This window comes from Diabrotica virgifera, chromosome 5 (assembly GCF_917563875.1).
Source record: "Diabrotica virgifera virgifera chromosome 5, PGI_DIABVI_V3a".
Classification (NCBI taxonomy): domain Eukaryota; kingdom Metazoa; phylum Arthropoda; class Insecta; order Coleoptera; family Chrysomelidae; genus Diabrotica; species Diabrotica virgifera.
This window is the reverse complement of record NC_065447.1, coordinates 112,531,565-112,549,723: the sequence shown is the minus strand read 5'-3', so window position 1 is coordinate 112,549,723 and position 18,159 is coordinate 112,531,565. Positions and strand designations below refer to the sequence as shown.

Below are 18,159 nucleotides of genomic sequence, written 5' to 3'. Positions count from 1 at the left end.
ACGTACCCATCCCCTTAACAGAATAATTATCATATAACTACTTAATTTGTTTGTGTTATAAAATAAATAAATTTGAATAAATTTTTTTGTTGTGAATGATCATAGAAAAAATCCAAGTATACAACTTGCACTTAATTATTATTATGATGCTCGTATTCTATACGAAAGTCGCCGCTATGCAGCTCGTTTCATATCCTTCATACTCGCATTATTGCGTATATAGAGATCAACACTAAATGGTCGTTGCATAATATACTATTATAGACGATAACGACTTAATAGTTTAACAAAACCTTCTGAATTCTCCTGAAGCAGTTTTAGAAGCCTAGTCAATTTGTTATTAAAGACTTCACAATTGTATAACCTTTAGTTCCTATCAATCTCGTGTTATATATACTAAGTGACCTAGAACAAAGAACCCCCAGTAACACTTAGTTTATTACAACTAATCTATAGGAATAATGTTCCTTAGAATAAGTTATGACAAAAAAGCAATCAGTTTTATCAACCATATCGATTAACGTTGTTTTGTGACATCGTCAGTTCTTAACAAACACTCAAATTGTTCATAAAAATTGTACATAACATCAATTGCACTGTAATGTTCATTTCTTCTCAAAAGTTTTCTGGCGATATTTTTTCCAATTACTGTTCTTAGTCCAGAAAGCCACTGCGCATCCGCTAGGAAAAATATTCTAATTCGGATTTTTTGCACAATCTTACTCAAAAAGGACTCCTTTTAACAAATTTGCATGTTGCCAGGACCAAAAGGTGGTCAAAAATTTTTTAAACGTTTTTTTTTTGTTTTTTTCCTAAAATTATTTTTTTGCATGGAAAAAAGTTTTCTTAGGTTTTTTGGATCATTCCAAACAGAAAAGGTCTTTAGTGACTTTTTTCTAAAATTGATAGTTTTTGACATATAAGCGATTAAAAATTGAAAAATTGCGAAATCGGCCATTTTTAACCCTCAAAAACTATGTGAAAAACTAAAAATTTAAATGTTACCAAGGTAGGTAGATATTCTTTAAACATCTATTGATGAAATCCCGAAGAGTTTTTTGCAATACAATATTCAAAACTCCTTTGTTTTTTAATTGCTAATCAAGCGTGCGCGACACTATCTTCCACCGACAGTATGGTGCAAATGAAAGGAATAAATTCGTTATTTCGTAAACCGGCGATAAGGAAAAATCCCGAAACAGGTCGATTTTTATTTTTAAGTTATGATATTGTGGCATATATGGTATACTAGTGACGTCATCCGTCTGGGCGTGATGACGTAATCGATGATTTTTTTAAATGAGAATAGGGGTCGTGTGGTAGCTCATTTGAAAGGTTCTTCAATTCTCTATTCAGTAATGTAAACATTTATATAATTAATTATACAGGGTGTCCTTCTACTTCTTTTTTTGTCAAATAATTTAATTTAATAAATTTTTTTTGGACACCCTGTATAAATAATTATGTAAATGTTTACATTACTGAATAGATAATTGAAGATCCTTTCAAATGAGCTAGCACACGAACCCTATTCTCATTTAAAAAAATCATCCATTACGCCATCACGTCCAGATGGATGACGTCACTGGTATACCATATATGCCACAATATCATAACTTAAAAATAAAAATCGACTTGTTTCGGGATTTTTCCTTAAAGTCGCCGGTTTACGAAATAACGAATTTATTCCTTTCATTTGCACCATACTGTCGATGGAAAATAGTGTCGCGCACGCTTGATTAGCAATTAAAAAACAAAGGAGTTTTGAATATTGTATTGCAAAAAACTCTTCGGGATTTTATCAATAGATGTTTAAAAAATATCTACCTACCTTGGCAACATTCAAATTTTCAGTTTTTCACATAGTTTTTGAGGGTTAAAAATGGCCGATTTCGCAACTTTTCAATTTTTAATCGCTTATATGTCAAAAACTATCAATTTTAGAGAAAAGTCACTAAAGACCTTTTCTGTTTGGAATGATCCAAAAAACCTAAAATAACTTTTTTCCATGCAAAGAAAAATCATTTTAGGAAAAAACAAAAAAAAACGTTTAAAAATTTTTTGACCACTTTTTAGTCCTGGCAACATGCAAATTTGTTAAAAGGAGTCCTTTTTGAGTAAGATTGTGCAAGAAATCCGAATTAGAATATTTTCCCTAGCGGATGCGCAGTGGCTTTCTGGACTATCTACTGCCGTCCTTGTGCCGTTCTGCAATAATTCTTCTTCTTCTTCTGCTTGTCGCTATATCTTCGTTAAAGGGTTTTTCTTGTCATCACCTAGTAAGTAAGATAACCAATACCTTTTTAGTTTGCCAAAGAAAGTCCTTTAGGCAGGATCTCCCAGTGATATTCATCCAATGGACTGGCAGTATCGCCGGGAACATTTCCCTTTCAATGCATCTTTCTTATTGGAACGGTTAATCAATCAACAACGGAAAGAAGAAAAGAAATAATTTAAAGAGTTGTGACTGCATAGCTTCACTGAAGATGCATGGGATGCTGAAATAGCTATATGGAGATGGTGGTCCAACTCTGAATCGAATAAAAACAAAAACTGCCTTTATTATTTTTCATCTTTACTCAGAATTGCATATTGAGAAACTGTCTTTCGGTCCTTTTCCTTGACGGAGAGAAGGTAAATGCGTGGCCAAAGTGTCCTATTTGCTTTCTCCTATTTTCGTCGTCTCTTGTGCTTATATATTGTAAAAGCCAGAGATACAGGATGCAGCCAGAAAGCAGTTTATTAACGAAAAGTCTTGGATTTAAAATATTGTTTATTATATTTTTATTTCAATTATTCTAATTGTTTAAAAAGTACAGTATTTCTCATGATCATCTTTCAGTGCGTCACAGTTTTTCGAGTTTATTTTATGACAAAGATAGATTTGGAAAATATTACCACCGACATTGTGTTCATTTTTTTCGAATCCTGAAAAAACCAATAAATATTTTTGAAAAATTTAAACGCAGAATGAAAGACTAAATTATTACTGAGTGCCGAAAGTCCCTTAGAATAAATAAAAAGTTTATTTTGAATGATATATGAATTATATATTATGAATGAATATTTGAAATTAAAAATCACACTAAATTGTCTCTTAGTTTTTCACATCTGTAACTTATTAAAATAAACATTATAGAAGTTCTCAGGGACTTTCGGCCCTCGCTAAAAACGTAATCTTTCATTATGCGTTTAAATTTTTCAAAAATATTTATTAGTTTTCTCAGGATTCGAAAAAAATGAATCCCCATTTGAATAGCATTGCATCCGAAAATACGTACCCATCCTCTTAAATAGGCAGGGTTGTTGATATTCGCTTCAGAGTTGTGACTGCATAGCTTCACTGAAGATGCATGGGATGCTGAAATAGCTATATGGAGATGGTGGTCCAACTCTGAATCGAATAAAAACAAAAACTACCTTTATTGTTTTTCACCTTTACTCAGAATTGAGTATTTAGAAACTGTCTTTCGGTCCTTTTCCTTGACGGAGAGAAGGTAAATGCGTGGCCAAAGTGTTCTATTTGCTGTCTCCTATATTCGTCGTCTCTTGTGCTTATATATTGTAAAAGCCAGAGATAAAGGATGCAGCCAGAAAGCAGTTTATTAACGAAAAGTCTTGGATTTAAAATATTGTTTATTATATTTTTATTTCAATTATTCTAATTGTTTAAAAAGTACAGTATTTCTCATGATCATCTTTCAGTGCGTCACAGTTTTTCGATTTCTTTCTAACGCATTAAATTGTATGTGACAGAAAAAAAGGCACGTCGGTGATTACATTTCGTCGGTGACATTTTTATAACATTTCTTCTAGTTATTCTAGTTGTCGATAGATGGCGCCATAATAAAAAAATATTTTTTTTAATTAGATCATAATATTACAAATATAATCTGTATAATTTATAAGACTATACAAATCAAAGAAAATACCTTTTTATAAATGCAAGAAACACATTTGATTGGTTTTTATTCCAAATTGAAAATAAAATGTGACAACTGTCAGATTTAACTAAAATGTCATGTTAGAATAAATGTCATAAATGTGTATTATCACGGACTTACCCTTTTTCCTATCATTTGTTACGCACTGAAAAATGATCATGAAAAGGACAATAGTAAACTTTGTATCTAGGGCTTTTCGTTGTGTTCCTCGTTTTGCGAGAGATGTCGCTAGATTGCGTCTCAAAAGGTGGAAACATTGTATCGCGATGGTTTCCCTTAAATAGGCAGGGTTGTTGATATTCGCTTCAGAGTTGTGACTGCATAGCTTCACTGAAGATGCATGGGATGCTGAAATAGCTATATGGAGATGGTGGTCCAACTCTTAATCGAATAAAAACAAAAACTGCATTTATTATAAATAATTTGAAATTTCATTTCAAACGCAAAAACTGAACACTTTATTCTTATATTCATTTACATTTTCGAGTGGCTTAACAATAACCAATGACAATTTCTATAATAATGTGCTAACCACTCAACTGAAATCTGCGTATTCGTTGACTTCAATTTATATCTTCTTTTAATGTACATTTTTGTTATAATATAAATAATTATTTACAGCGCTTTGGCCCTGACTGTTTTAAATATTACCAAATATTTATTCTTATTGATCCCAATCGTTTGTTTTTACCCTATACTAAACATGGCTGCCAGTTTAAACTGGGCAGGACATATGGAAATAATGCCACTAGAGCGATAATAGAAAAAACTCCACCAGAAACCCTTCAAAATCAGGAAAAGATCCTCCTTTCCTCCTAGGAAGCTGGCAAACAAAAAATGACCAAAAATAGCTGTGGGTCTATCTTTTTGAGGTCAGATAGTTGGTCAGACCAGATGTCAAAACATTTATAGGTTTTTAGTTATTTCGTATTTTAAGAATTAAAACTAAAATTTCAATTTGAGAATCAGTTGGTTTAGAGTTTACAAGCGTATAAAGTTAAATGCATTTTTTTCCGGTTGTACTTACAGCCTGTATACAGAAGACGTCCTAAACCTTCCTAAATCGAAACTGGGAGTGTGCGGTTTATGAATAATAAATACATCTGGTAACACTATAAATTCATAACTTTGAGCTTCTAGTTCCATTATATGTGAGACTTTGTTCCATCCGAAGCCTACAAACTTTTCATCGTACTGCACCACGTCATTTCTAACTATGATATACGGTTCGTAGTCGACTTCCCATTTCACCTTAAAATACAAAAACTGTACCGAGCCGCTGACAAACATTGTAATTAGAGTGGGTTGTGGAATTTTCATTTGAATGGAGAGCTGTTCCAGGTCAAATCAACACACTTTGAATTAATTTTTTCCTGGCCTATTTAGATTTTGCTAAAATTTAGAGTATTCATAGTGGATGAATAATACAAAGAAGAATACAAAATTTTAAATTTTTATCTCAAGCCGTTTCAGAAATATGGTTATGTACTGTTTTCCAAAAAGGTCCAAAACACCGCGACAATACTTTATTGGAATGGTTGTAGAAGCTGGCCTGATTGAGCTAGAATGCTGGGAGATTTGTCATTTTGCAGCATTTTTAAAACTCTTTACAGTGATATATACAGCATGATGCTACGACAAACAAGTTTTTCTCAAACAAAAAAATATATATTTTGATTAAGTTTTTTTTCAAAAAGTACATAATTTAAAATTTTCATAATATTCCTACAAATGCATAGTACTGTTGTTAATAACATAAATTTTATCATGGGATGGTGATGGGTTCAACATAAAAAAAATAAATTTCACACATACAGTATTCGCGGTGTGCAAGTACTTGGAAGGGATACGTGAAACGATCGTGCGTGAATAGCGGAGAAATATTGCAACTTTCTTAAATAATTCATATTGTCAATTGAAATTGTCAAATTGACGTACATTTCATATCTACTGTCATTGAAGGAAAAAAATTATATGTTGCTCCACAATATTGATATGATATGCAATTATTATATAAAGGTAAATTTAATTAATTGTATTTTGCTTGCAGTACTGCATTTTAATAACTAATTTTATTTACTACATACAACTGTTTACGTTTTCGTCACATAACCTGAATCTTATTTTTTCTTCTTATTATTTTTTTTGGGCTATGACCTTGACAATTATCCAGCAGCCAGGACTAACGTAATTGGTCAATACAATTAAAAGTGCGAATAAAAGTGCAGAGCATAGAAATAGGTGTCGCTTTGCGCAACTTGCACGGTCCCAATAGTGAAAATGAAAGCAATAAATTCGTAATGTCGCAAGTTTACAACTTTAAGGAAAAGTCCCAAAACAGGTCGATTTTTATTTTTAAATTGTAATTTTTTGGCATATGTATCATACTACTGACGTCATCCATCTGGGCGTGATGACGTAGGTAATCGATGATTTTTTAAATGAGACTATAGGTCGTGTGTTAGCTCATTTGAAAGGTTATTCAATTATCTATTCAGTAATATAAACAATAATATAATTATTTATACACGGTGGCAAAAACTTTTTTTAATTAAAATAATTGACAAAAAAGGAAGAATGTATGTAATTTATTTAATTTAAAATATATTTTACTGTTGCCAGAAACAGATAAATAACATACATTCTTCTTTTTTGTCAATTAATTTAATTAAAAAAAACTTTTTTTGCCTCCGTGCATAAATAATTATGTTATTGTTTATATTACTGAACAGAGAATTAAATAACATTTCAAATGAGCTAACACACGACCTATAGTCTCATTTAAAAAATCATTGAATACATATCATCGATTAACGTCACTAGTATAATATATATGCCAAAAAATTACAATTTAAAAATAAAAATCGACCTGTTTCGGATTTTTTCCTTAAAGTTGCCAACTTGCGACATTACGAATTTATTCCTTCCATTTGCACCATACTGTAAGTATGAAATTTATTTTTTTTATGTTGAACCCATCACCATCCCATGATTAAATTTTTATATGTTATTAACAACAGTAAGTACTATGTATTTGTAGGAATATTATGAAAATTTTAAATTATGTACTTTTTGGAAAAAAACTAAATAAAAATATTTTTTTTTTTTGTTTCAGACAAACTTGTTTATCGTAGCATCATGTTGTATATATCACTGTAAAGAGCTTCAAAAATGCTGCAAAATGACACCTCTCCCAGCATTATTGCCCACCCAATAAAGTATTGTCGCGGTGTTTTGGACCTTTTTGGAAAACTTTACATAACCATATTTCGGAAACGGCTTGAGATAAAAATTTAAAATTTTGTATTTTTGTTTCTCTTATTAGCCACTGTGAGTATTCCAAATTATAACCAAATCTGAAGAGGGGGCGGAAATTAGGTGTGTTTTGACATGGAATGACCCTGGACGCTAGTTAGCAATTCAGCTAGCTCACAAATCATAAATGTTAGTACATGAAAGAACATTGTAAACAACAGGTTTTTATGTCTACGCTGTGCTGTGGAGGTGATTGAAATTCCAATCCGCAGTAGATATAGACTAATCTAATTAGGATTTTATCAATGGCTCTAAATATGTATACACATAGACTAGTCTATAGTTCATACCAAACCCTTCTTACAGTGCATCATAGATGATCGAATTTTCTCTAACACATTTAGTTTTAAGTGACCGAATAAAACGTGCATCCGTGATTATTATACATAGAACTTAGAAAACGATGTATTCGTTGACGGGTATTTGAATATTAAAGCGACTTATACTTATAGATATATAGTTGGTTGGCGATTACAATACTCTAAATAGATAGCCAATCAATAATGCGAATAAAGATAATTTGACAAAAAAGTCATCGATCGTGACAGTACTTTCACAATTTCAACGGGAAAATGACAATTGTAATTCTAGGCTAGTACTTTTCAATGACGTAAATATATATGTATTTTGTCATTGGTATATTCTGACATTGTATAGTGAAATTTTATTTTAAAATTATTTATTTTTTCATTAAAATATTTTAAATAAATATTAATTTTCTGGCAAATGTTTGTATCTTGATATTCATATAAATATAAGTATTCTGACAACTGCTAGATTTAACTAAAATATCATGCAATCCTACATGACGTCAAAATTAATGAAGCACTAAAAGAAGGGTTTGGTATAAACTTTAATTGCGATGTTATCGATGACTCTAATTTTTTTTATTTAGCTTAATGCCTCGACAACTTATGGCCATTGGCGTGGTACAGTGGATTTATGCAATCAGGTACCTAGTGTAATGTGTGTGTATGTTGAGTAAATGTCTTGTTACTTAGCAAAGTCGACGTCATTGTCTTTGCAAAGACACGCTAATTATATCCGAACGTCTGCGGTCCCTCCGGTGAGTACCGATCCCACAAGGATAGAAACTATGTATTTTCATTTATTAAATTTTAATAAATGAAAAATTCTCCACCCAGGTGAGATTCGAACTCACCACCTTTAGGTCCAAAGGTAGGCGCTCTTACCACTGAGCCACAGAGGGTGTCGCTCTAAATTTAGTTTGTTTAAAAAACACATAAATCTTATCAATATTATATTACCTTGTACGGTTTGGTACTGTTCCTCCAAATATTGTACATCGTTGGAGAATGACCTGGAGCCCAAATATTGGACAAAAATGGAGTAATCGATTTATCGTTTAGTCTTAGTAAAAGTTCACTTTTTTCTGATGGTATCTGATTAACATATTTCTGAATTTCAAAAGCAGGTACTATTAATGCCTGTGAACACAAAATGGGATAAACTCTTAGAGATACACCAGTAAACACATCCGCTGCCACTTATATTTAGACGCTTTCTTATGGAGCCAATACGAAAAGAACCCTATGTAATTCCACAGATTATGAACGCCAAAAGGCGTCAGCGGTACGTGACTCAAGTAGCACAAAACGCCTTTTGGCGTCAGTGGCAGCGAATGTGTTAAGTATATTAATATTCATTTTTTAATCTTATATACTTATATACTAATCAAATCAATAACAAATAGCTCTTAACAAATGTGTTGAAACTTCAAGGCGAATCGGTATACATTTCTGTTGCCAACAGTTGCTAAGGTCTGTGATAGATATGGTTTATGCAGCTGACTCCATGATTTTTTACCCGTGCGTCATCATTTAAAGTATACGAAATAAGTCGGAAATCTATTTCACGCAACAGCAAGTGACAGAAAGTGGCTACTGCTCCGATCACAGAATATATTATAAAATTTGACGTTATTAAATAAATAGAATGTAAAATGTTAGTTTTTCTTTAAAATTTTGGTGCACAATTATAGCTACATTTGAAGTAGCTTAATACATTCTTTTAATATCATTAGTGATATTAAATATTTGTTATAAATACTTCATCATCATCATTTGGCTCTACGACTCTATGTGAGTCTTGACCGCGTTTACTATTTCCCTCCATTGTTGTCGGTCCTGAGCAGCTATTTCCCATTGCTGTACTCCCATTTTGCGTAGATCACTGGCTACTGCGTCCTTCCATCTCTTTCTTGGGCGACCAACTGACCTTTTTCCATCGGTCCTTTCCCAGAATGTGGCGTTTAGAAGTCTTTCGTCACTTGATCTTAGTACGTGACCCGCCCATCGTATTGTTTGCATTAATGTAGCGTACTATGTTTTCATCTCCGTATATTGTCTGGAGTTCATCATTGTGTCTTCTTCTCCATTCTCCTGTTGTCTCTTCTCGGCAAGGCCCTTAGATAGTCCGCAGTATCTTTCTTTTAAGTTCCAGTAATTTTGTTGTTTCCCGCTGATTCAGTCCATGTTTCGCTTCCATACGTTATTGTGGGACGAATTATTGTCTTATATACTCTTATTTTTGCTGGTCTTGAGAGTATTTTTGATTTAAGTAGGGTCTTTAATGAGTAATATGCCCTGTTTCCTGCAATGATCCTGGCTGCCACGTCCTTTTCATAGTTATTTTCAGATGTTATGATCGCTCCCAGGTACTTAAATTCTTTGACGACTTCAAAATTGTATTCATTAATTGTTACGTTTTGTCTAACCCTTGGTCTTGGGTTCTTCGTAACCACCATGTACTTGGTCTTGTCCTCGTTGACCTTAAGACCAACTTCCTTGGCTCCGTTCTCGAATAGGGTGAAAACTTCTTTTGCATCTCTGGTAGGTGGATTGTGCAATTGTGTCCACGTCATCCGCAAAGGCTAATAGTATTTTTGATCCTTAGGCGGCAAATCCGTTTGTCAGTTGTGGCTTATAAATATAAATACTTGACAATAAAATATTTTCTTTTTGTTATTCCTTTAACTTTTGCGGAAACTTAAACAAAACCAATCCTTAACTGTGTGAATGAGGTTAAATTTGTATGTAAATTAATGGCAAAATATACACTTCCATAAAATTTCAAACTCCAATATAAAATTATTTGTAAAACAACTGTTTGTGTAATATAAATAACTTCCAAATGCAATAACACGACAAGAAGCAGCAAAAATCTAACAGACTGACAGTGACAAGTAAGTAAACAAACAAGAAACGTCACAAATTGTACCTAAAATCTGAAAACGTTCCGAAGCGTCTTTTTTGTACCTATCTCTTTTCGATGCAATGAGTTCATAAAAATAACATGTGTCTTTACTTAATAGCTTAAGGGTGTCTAGTCGGATAAACTTTGATATATGGAAACACTGGAACAGGGGCAGTTTTAATTGTGGAACAGGTTAAAAATTTGGAACGGTAACACCACGAAAACGGCACATTTATTTTGTCCGACAAAACAGACTTAAACTCTCCGAACAGAGATTAAACTCTCATGCAAAAATCAGACTGCTATTTATCACCTGTCATAATTCCTGTCATTTGACATATTCTACATGTTCCACTCATTAAAACGCCCATTTGGTGATAAATAGCAGTCTGATTTTTGCATGAGAGTTTAATCTCTGTTCGAAGAGTTTAAGTCTGTTCTGTCGGACAAAATGCATGTGCCGTTTTCGTGGTCTGACCGTTCCAAATTTTTAACCTGTTCCACAATTAAAACTTCCCCTGTTCCAGTGTTAACTTATATCAAAGTTTATCTGACTAGACACCCTTAAGCTATTAACAAATTTTCAGCTTGCTATTAATCAACTTTTTTTTATACGCGGGATCCAGATCTAAAAGTAAAAGAGGTCTCGACTCAAGTAGCAAAAAGTAAATGGAAATTTGCTGACCATAGTCTAAAATAGCAGGATGACCGATGAAATAAAATAATTAAACATTAGAACCATTGAAATCACCATTGAAGAGAAAGACCACAACTTAGGTGGTCAGATAACATAAAACAACATAATAGACTGAGGTGGATACAAATGGCACAAGATACAGAACTCTGGAAATGTATGGGGAAGGTTTGAACCCAAAGCTGGAAATTATTGGCTGATTAGATAGATAGAGGTCCACGTATCAACTATTTACATAGAAGAAACAAAAGCTTCAGAAAAGAAGGATAGAAATGTACAGAAATCCACACAAATAAAGAAGACATTATCACACTACAATAGATATAGAAAAGACGAAAAAGAGAAAAAAACGGAATATAACAAGACGACTCCTTATTAAGGGCATCGGCGCAAAATGCCGCCTGTCAAAATTTTCAATGTGCTTTAAATGTATTCATTTTTTTAAACCTGAGAAAACTAATACGTATTTTTAAAAATTTAAAAGTAAAATGAAAGATTACGTTATTACCGAGGGCCGAAAGTTCCTGAAAACTTCTATAGTGTTTACTTTAATAAGTTACAGGGGTTAAAAAAAAGAGAAAATTTAATGTGACTTTTAATTTCAAATATCTAGAAACGTTTTGGTTATTCTAAGGGACTTTCGGCCCTCGGTAATTATGTAATATTTTATTCTGCGTTGAAATTTTTCAAAAATATTTATTAGTTTTCTCAGCATTCGAAAAAAATGAATACATTTAAAACACATTGAACATTTTGACAGGCGACATTTTGCGGCTGTGTCCTTAACGATATTATTGGTTGCTTTATTCGATCAGATGAGAAAAATGTGGGTACCTATTGAAAATTAAAAAACTATAGGTTATCACAAATTATCTTTGATTTCGTTCTTAGTTTACTTACCTTTTTCTTTAACGGACTGTTGACTGTAATATGTTTAATTAAAGATTCATACAAATCTTTAGATGGGAGGAAATCTATATCGGCTAAAAATACAAATGGACTTTGTACGTTAGCTAAGCCGATGTTTCTTAATATATTAATGGGATACAAATCCTGGAATAAGCAAATAACAATAAACGAGTAAGGCAAAAATAATTTTACAGTATTACCCCATCTTTGAATACAGCATGATAAGCAACGTTCCATCTATCTTTCAGTACATCAGAATTTGTTATGAAGTTGATGCTTTTCATTAATTCCGAATCAGATACGTATAACGTTAAGCTCATGGGGCCTGAAAGACAAATTAATTATTATATAATTCAAAAATGAAAATAATCGGTTTCGTTTTGATTCAATCCGACTCTCTTGCCATCCTCTGACACCGCGTCTACCCTTTTTCAAAGAGGCTTTGCAAGAAGGCTGATTTAAATCAAAACGAAACGAGAAGATGGTGTAAATATTAAAATATTTACACCGGAGTATGGTTAGACTCACCTCTAACGGGGAACGATGAAATGAGTGAAATGAATGTCGACAACCAAACAAGTAATCTGTTAACCTAGGTACTCAGTACGAAACAGGCGACGCTAGGAAAATAATCCAACAATGCATCGCAGATTACCCATATGGAAAGCTGTCATTTTGTACTCTAATAAATACAGAGTATGGTATAAAACAAAAATATGGGTAATCTGCGATGCATTGTTGCAATATTTTCCTAGCGTCGTCTGTTTCGTACTGAGTACCTAGGTTAACAGATTACTTGATTCGTTGTCGACATTAATTTCACTCATTTTATTATATAATTAATAAACCAATATAACGGAGTATCGAGGGACCGGGCAGAATTCTTGAATGTATAGACACAATTTAGTCTAACGTTTAAACCGACTAGATGTTGCAAAAAAGTGGTGTATCTTTTGTACTCCAATTTTGACAAACCGTATATTGATGTCCTAGAGGAATTATATAGCTAATTTTAACCCTAGAACCACAAGGTGGCATCACCGGTGACTCCATCGCACAATTCTTTTGACATGAGCGTGATTCTGATGATCCCGTATGTTATCCTCCCATCTACCTCCACTATTTCACGTGATTTGTAACTGGTGATGTATGTTTTTATGGAAGGTCACACTTAGCCGTATTCGCAGCACAATTCTGATTGTTGACCCCACCTGAGGCTAGAAAAGCCTGACATATTTGTATTTACTGGGCAAAAAATATGTGTGCAGAACATCAATTTAGTGTTTGTAGAGATTGTAAATAATATAAACATAAACTATTCAACTCCTAACTTGGTTTTTAATTATACATTTGCCATACTATAAAGTACATGTCAAATATAAGTGCTGTTAGATTTTGACTCACTCTATACATTAGTTTTGCTTATTGTTATGTAACAATACATTTCCTAATTATTAGCAATCGAATCGTTTAGTAAATTATTTGTTAAATAAGTTTGAAAAATATTGGAATGTCATTTATTTTGAAAAATATTTTCGGGTCGCCGGTGATGCCACATTGTGAAAATCGTGCCACTAATTTCACCTTGTGGTTCTAGGGATAAGACCATGTGTCCTCTCTGTAACTTTTGTAAACTTTGACTTATTGATCCCAAACTTTGATTCCTTCTTCCTTCCAAGGAAAAAATCTAAAGTGTTCTTCCGTTCTACCCTGAAGGTGTCTTTCATCTAAAAAATAATCTGAAACGGTTCTTCCTTGGACAAGAGTTTGTATGTAGAGGTCCCGTCATTTGGGAAGGCACTAATTTGCGTATTATTGCACTGTATAGAAGTCAAAATTTGAAGTTTCTTCCCAAGCTACGCCTTAGCATTAAATAATTTCAATATTCAGTAGTAAAAGCCAATGTCAGTAACCAGTCACCAACTTTAAAACGGTTCTTTTTTAGATGCGCCATAATATTCAAATTAGTGCCTTCCCAATGACGAGACCTCTACCAAGTTGCAAGGCAGTATGTATAATCTTCGGGCTCAGCTGTAGATCTATCGCCTTTAGTGAAACACCAAATCCAAGTAGATAATTTATTTATGCAAAACTGACACTAGGTTTCCCCGGGAGACGATGCTTTACTGATACGCTTCGTATGAAGTTTAAACTGAGACTACTTCTACATGTTGAATGTATGAGGTGACGCGAAGGAATATATTTAAAGGCACATGTTGCCTCGTTGAGTTGACTCTAGTGAATGATTCTAATGTATGCTCTTTCTTAGCTGCAGGATTTCTGCTGCACACGACTTTCAAACAAAGGTTTTTATTTAGTCAGCAAACTTTATGTGACATTATTGCCAAAAATATTGTTTATGATTTGCAATAATTATAGTTATTAAGGTGCCAAGGGTGTTATAAGGATAATAACGCTTGAGGTCAATGGTGTATATACCGAAGGCCTTTGGCCCGAGGGATATACGTTGACCGAAAGCGTTATTATCTATAATAGTGCCTTCAACGTTTAATGTCCGACTAAATTATTCTTTATATGCAAACAATTAGAATGAATTTTGAATTAATTAGTTTTCAAATAAGTACATTCACCAGCAATAGTCGTAACGTAATTGTGGTAACCATAGTTTTACTTAGGTTGCTATTTGTCAACTTGACAGTATTTAACTAGTTATTTAAATTTAATGCCCTAGGGCGTTATTTTTCAAAATAACGCGCTAGGGCATTATATCATACTTAATTGACTTCGAAATGATGTCATTATTTGTCAAATAATATACCAGTTGGACATTAAACTAATTAAATAGCCCGCACATGTAATTATACAAAAACAAATTGGTTCATGTGATATACGGTGTGTTAAATATATACTATGTAATATCGGATATGAATGATGAATATTTGAGATTAAACACAGTATTTACCGCACGTACACACAAATGACGACATTATTATGAAAAAAAAAAACTTGTTGAGTACTTAATAAATATTTCTATAATATAAAACGTGTTTTTATGTTAAAATAATATAACAATTTAACCCAAATCACTTCGACAAAATATTTCTTTATGAGATACTGGGTGTTTTATTTAAATATCTAAAGCTAATTTTGTACGATAATTTAATACTACTTAACAATTAATTATGACATTTTGCAGTGCAAGAAATTTAAAATACATGAGATTGTAGCACAAATACTGGTGCAAGGAAGAGTTATCTTTTCTAAATTCTACGCCACTGACACAACTGTCATTTTAGTTCCAATTTTTTAATTTTTCCACACTTTCTAGGTAAATAATACATTGTCATCTTAACAATATGGTAATTATTCTTTGAGATATTTAAAGTTAAACATAAAACTACACAATTATTTATCTGTAATAAGAAGTAGGTATTCACTTCGGATTTGTGCAATATTTATTTACTATTTTAACTTTAACCTTCCGTGACTAGTTAGAGTTTTTACGATTATATCCAAATCGTTCGTTATAAATCTTCGCCGCCATCAGTAGCTGCCTGATTTAGATGCCTGTTTTTAGTGTTGAAGTTTGAATCTTCAGTGTCAACTAATTATGCAATTATCGGCAAATTTTGTCTCAGAGACCCATGTTAGACCCATGATCTACTCGATGAAAAAAATATTTAGATTAACGAAAGACCATGCAAACAAGTACTGATAATTTAGTAACCCAATTGCCAGGAGTAAAAGTGAACCTAGGTACAAGAAAACAGCAATGGAAATATTGAGGTTGTTGTTGACAAATCAGATGTTATGTGATTGTTTTATTTTCTTTGGTACTTTGCTAATGTTAAAGAGGTTTAATAATTTAAAAATAGGTATCATTTATGTTTAATTTTACTCCTTCAGGGAGTAAACACAAACCTACGCTTGAACGTGTGTCAATGGAAACATTTTTTTTATGTCGGTCTCTGAGACCCGATGTTAGCTTTAATGTTCAGAAAACCTATGTTTGTTGCAGAAGGTTAAGAGGCAACATCAGCGCGTGAAAAACACGTTCTAAGATTGCAGCTTTAACTTTGAATGTGTTGTCGAGATATTTGGCACACATAATCGTAATATAGTAAAAAATGGCAGTACAGAGCCCAATTTGAGAAATATGTTAGTATGTGGAATTACTCTATAATTAAATAAAATATTTAAAAACGAGTCTGTACCGCCATTAAGAAGAACAAAAAAATACACTTACTTTAAATAAACTGTTTTATCCCATACCTAGATTTTGTGTCACATTGGAATTACTAAAAATCGATTTATCTATAACAAGAAATCGAACTTGACAGACTTGGCAACATTTAGCGCACCTATGAGCATAATAATTATTGTTATCACAATATTGTGCCTTCGATTTTGATAGTGTAGTGTCACTGTCACTGTCGTACTGCCGACGCACTGTTGAAAGTTCGCAGAACTTAAAAAAAATTCATGACGCGCTGATGTATTCTCTTAAATTCTTTATTTTGCTATTTTGTCAAAGTCGGCAGTGAACGGCATAAGTTTCCGAAACATACTAAATGCAACTTGATACTGCGTCAATGACAAGCAATGGGATTTTGCAAAACGGCAGAGCAATAATACTGTATTCTTAAATGCAATATAAAATTATGAATATAAAGAATAATTTATATGTGTATAAGGCAATAAAATGAACTTACCCTGCCATGCTTTGACTAAATCTTCAATAGTTTGTAACCTATCATATGATAATTGAGCAACAAACGTAATATCGTTTTCCACTACAATATGCTTATACTCCCTAAAATACAAGATCGTTCTCCAATGCTTATTCGCTAGACTTTGAAAATCTGAACAAACATCGTCAGAGTCATTCAAAGGAATTGGTAATGGCACATTATTACATAACTGCAATTTTTTTCTTAACAAATTTCCGTTATATTCTTGGAATCCAGTAGCTAAACTTCTAAAGTATTCCCCGTCTTTATTTTCAACATTGTACTTTTTCGGTGAGTTCCAGTGAACAATCTTAAAAGATAAAAAATTAGTTTATTTGTACTTAATCTTCCAAGTAATACTTACTTTCACTTTATGATTTTTGTAACAGCTCTCACTTAACGTTTTATCACTTAGTTGAGTATTCCATACACAAGGCACTTCAAAAATAATTTCTGGGTGCTCCTTACAGATAGCATTTATAATATCTTGATCTGCTAATCGAGTTGATCCATAAATTCGAGCATCCCTTTTAGCAAGGTCCGACCACAACTTGGGCCAGTTAAGCTTCTTTAAAAGCAGAAGGTTATACAGAATCACGCCCGAGTTAAAACTAAAATACAAACGATTACAGAGTATTCGTTGTAAAGTATACTGAACCATTTACCCTCTGCCAATAGCTGGCCATGTATTGATTCCTAAGTAATAGTCACTTTGGTTTTCAACCATTCCTATTGCCTGAAATAAAATACAATGGATATAGTCTGTACGTTGAATATTGCACAAGTAAGTATAAGATTGCACAAACCCACCCATAAGGCAGGTGATAATGGATGCCATTAAAGCACTGAAGAATAATAAAACCCCACGGATTGAGAACCCAGCTGAAATTCTCAAAATTGGAGGATTCACACTGATAGATAGATTAAATACACTAATAACGTGTGGAACACAGAAGAAATTCCAGGAGACTGGGAAAAATCAATTATATGCCCAAACCACAAGAAGTGAGGCAAGCTCAGCTACAAAAACTATAGAGGCATATCCTTACTCTTTGTGAGTTTTAAGGTGTTTACGTGGATCATAAACCAGAGATTAAGTCACTTCACAGAACAAATCATACGAGAATGCCAGGCCGGATTCAGACCAGGACGGTCTACTATTGACCAGCTATTCAATGTAAAACAAATAGCTAAAAACTAGGAGCACTTTTTCTTCTTCTTCTTCTTTCTCGAAACTTTTTATGCCCCTTAGGGGCGTCGCAGGTTTTATTCATCCTCTATCCAGCTCTTCCATTTCTTGCGGTCCTTTGCTAACTCTTTCATTTGTTGATGTGTTTTTCCTTTTTCCTGTCCAATTTCTATAATCTGGTCGATCCATATTTTCCTTGGC

General features: G+C 32.9%; 1 protein-coding gene across 1 annotated transcript in view; it reads right to left on the bottom strand.

Annotated features, from left to right (window-relative positions):
• Positions 1 to 18,159, bottom strand: part of LOC126885438 (xylosyl- and glucuronyltransferase LARGE1-like) — a 49,389-nt gene that overhangs the window by 8,743 nt on the left and 22,487 nt on the right. The window contains exons 4-10 of the mRNA XM_050652008.1: positions 17,435 to 17,505; positions 17,134 to 17,380; positions 16,752 to 17,079; positions 12,279 to 12,403; positions 12,070 to 12,222; positions 8,528 to 8,707; positions 4,972 to 5,195 (exon numbers count right to left, since the gene is read on the bottom strand). Of these exons, the coding sequence (XP_050507965.1) occupies positions 4,972 to 5,195; positions 8,528 to 8,707; positions 12,070 to 12,222; positions 12,279 to 12,403; positions 16,752 to 17,079; positions 17,134 to 17,380; positions 17,435 to 17,505 (1,328 nt within the window). The remainder of the gene's footprint in view (positions 1 to 4,971; positions 5,196 to 8,527; positions 8,708 to 12,069; positions 12,223 to 12,278; positions 12,404 to 16,751; positions 17,080 to 17,133; positions 17,381 to 17,434; positions 17,506 to 18,159) is intronic.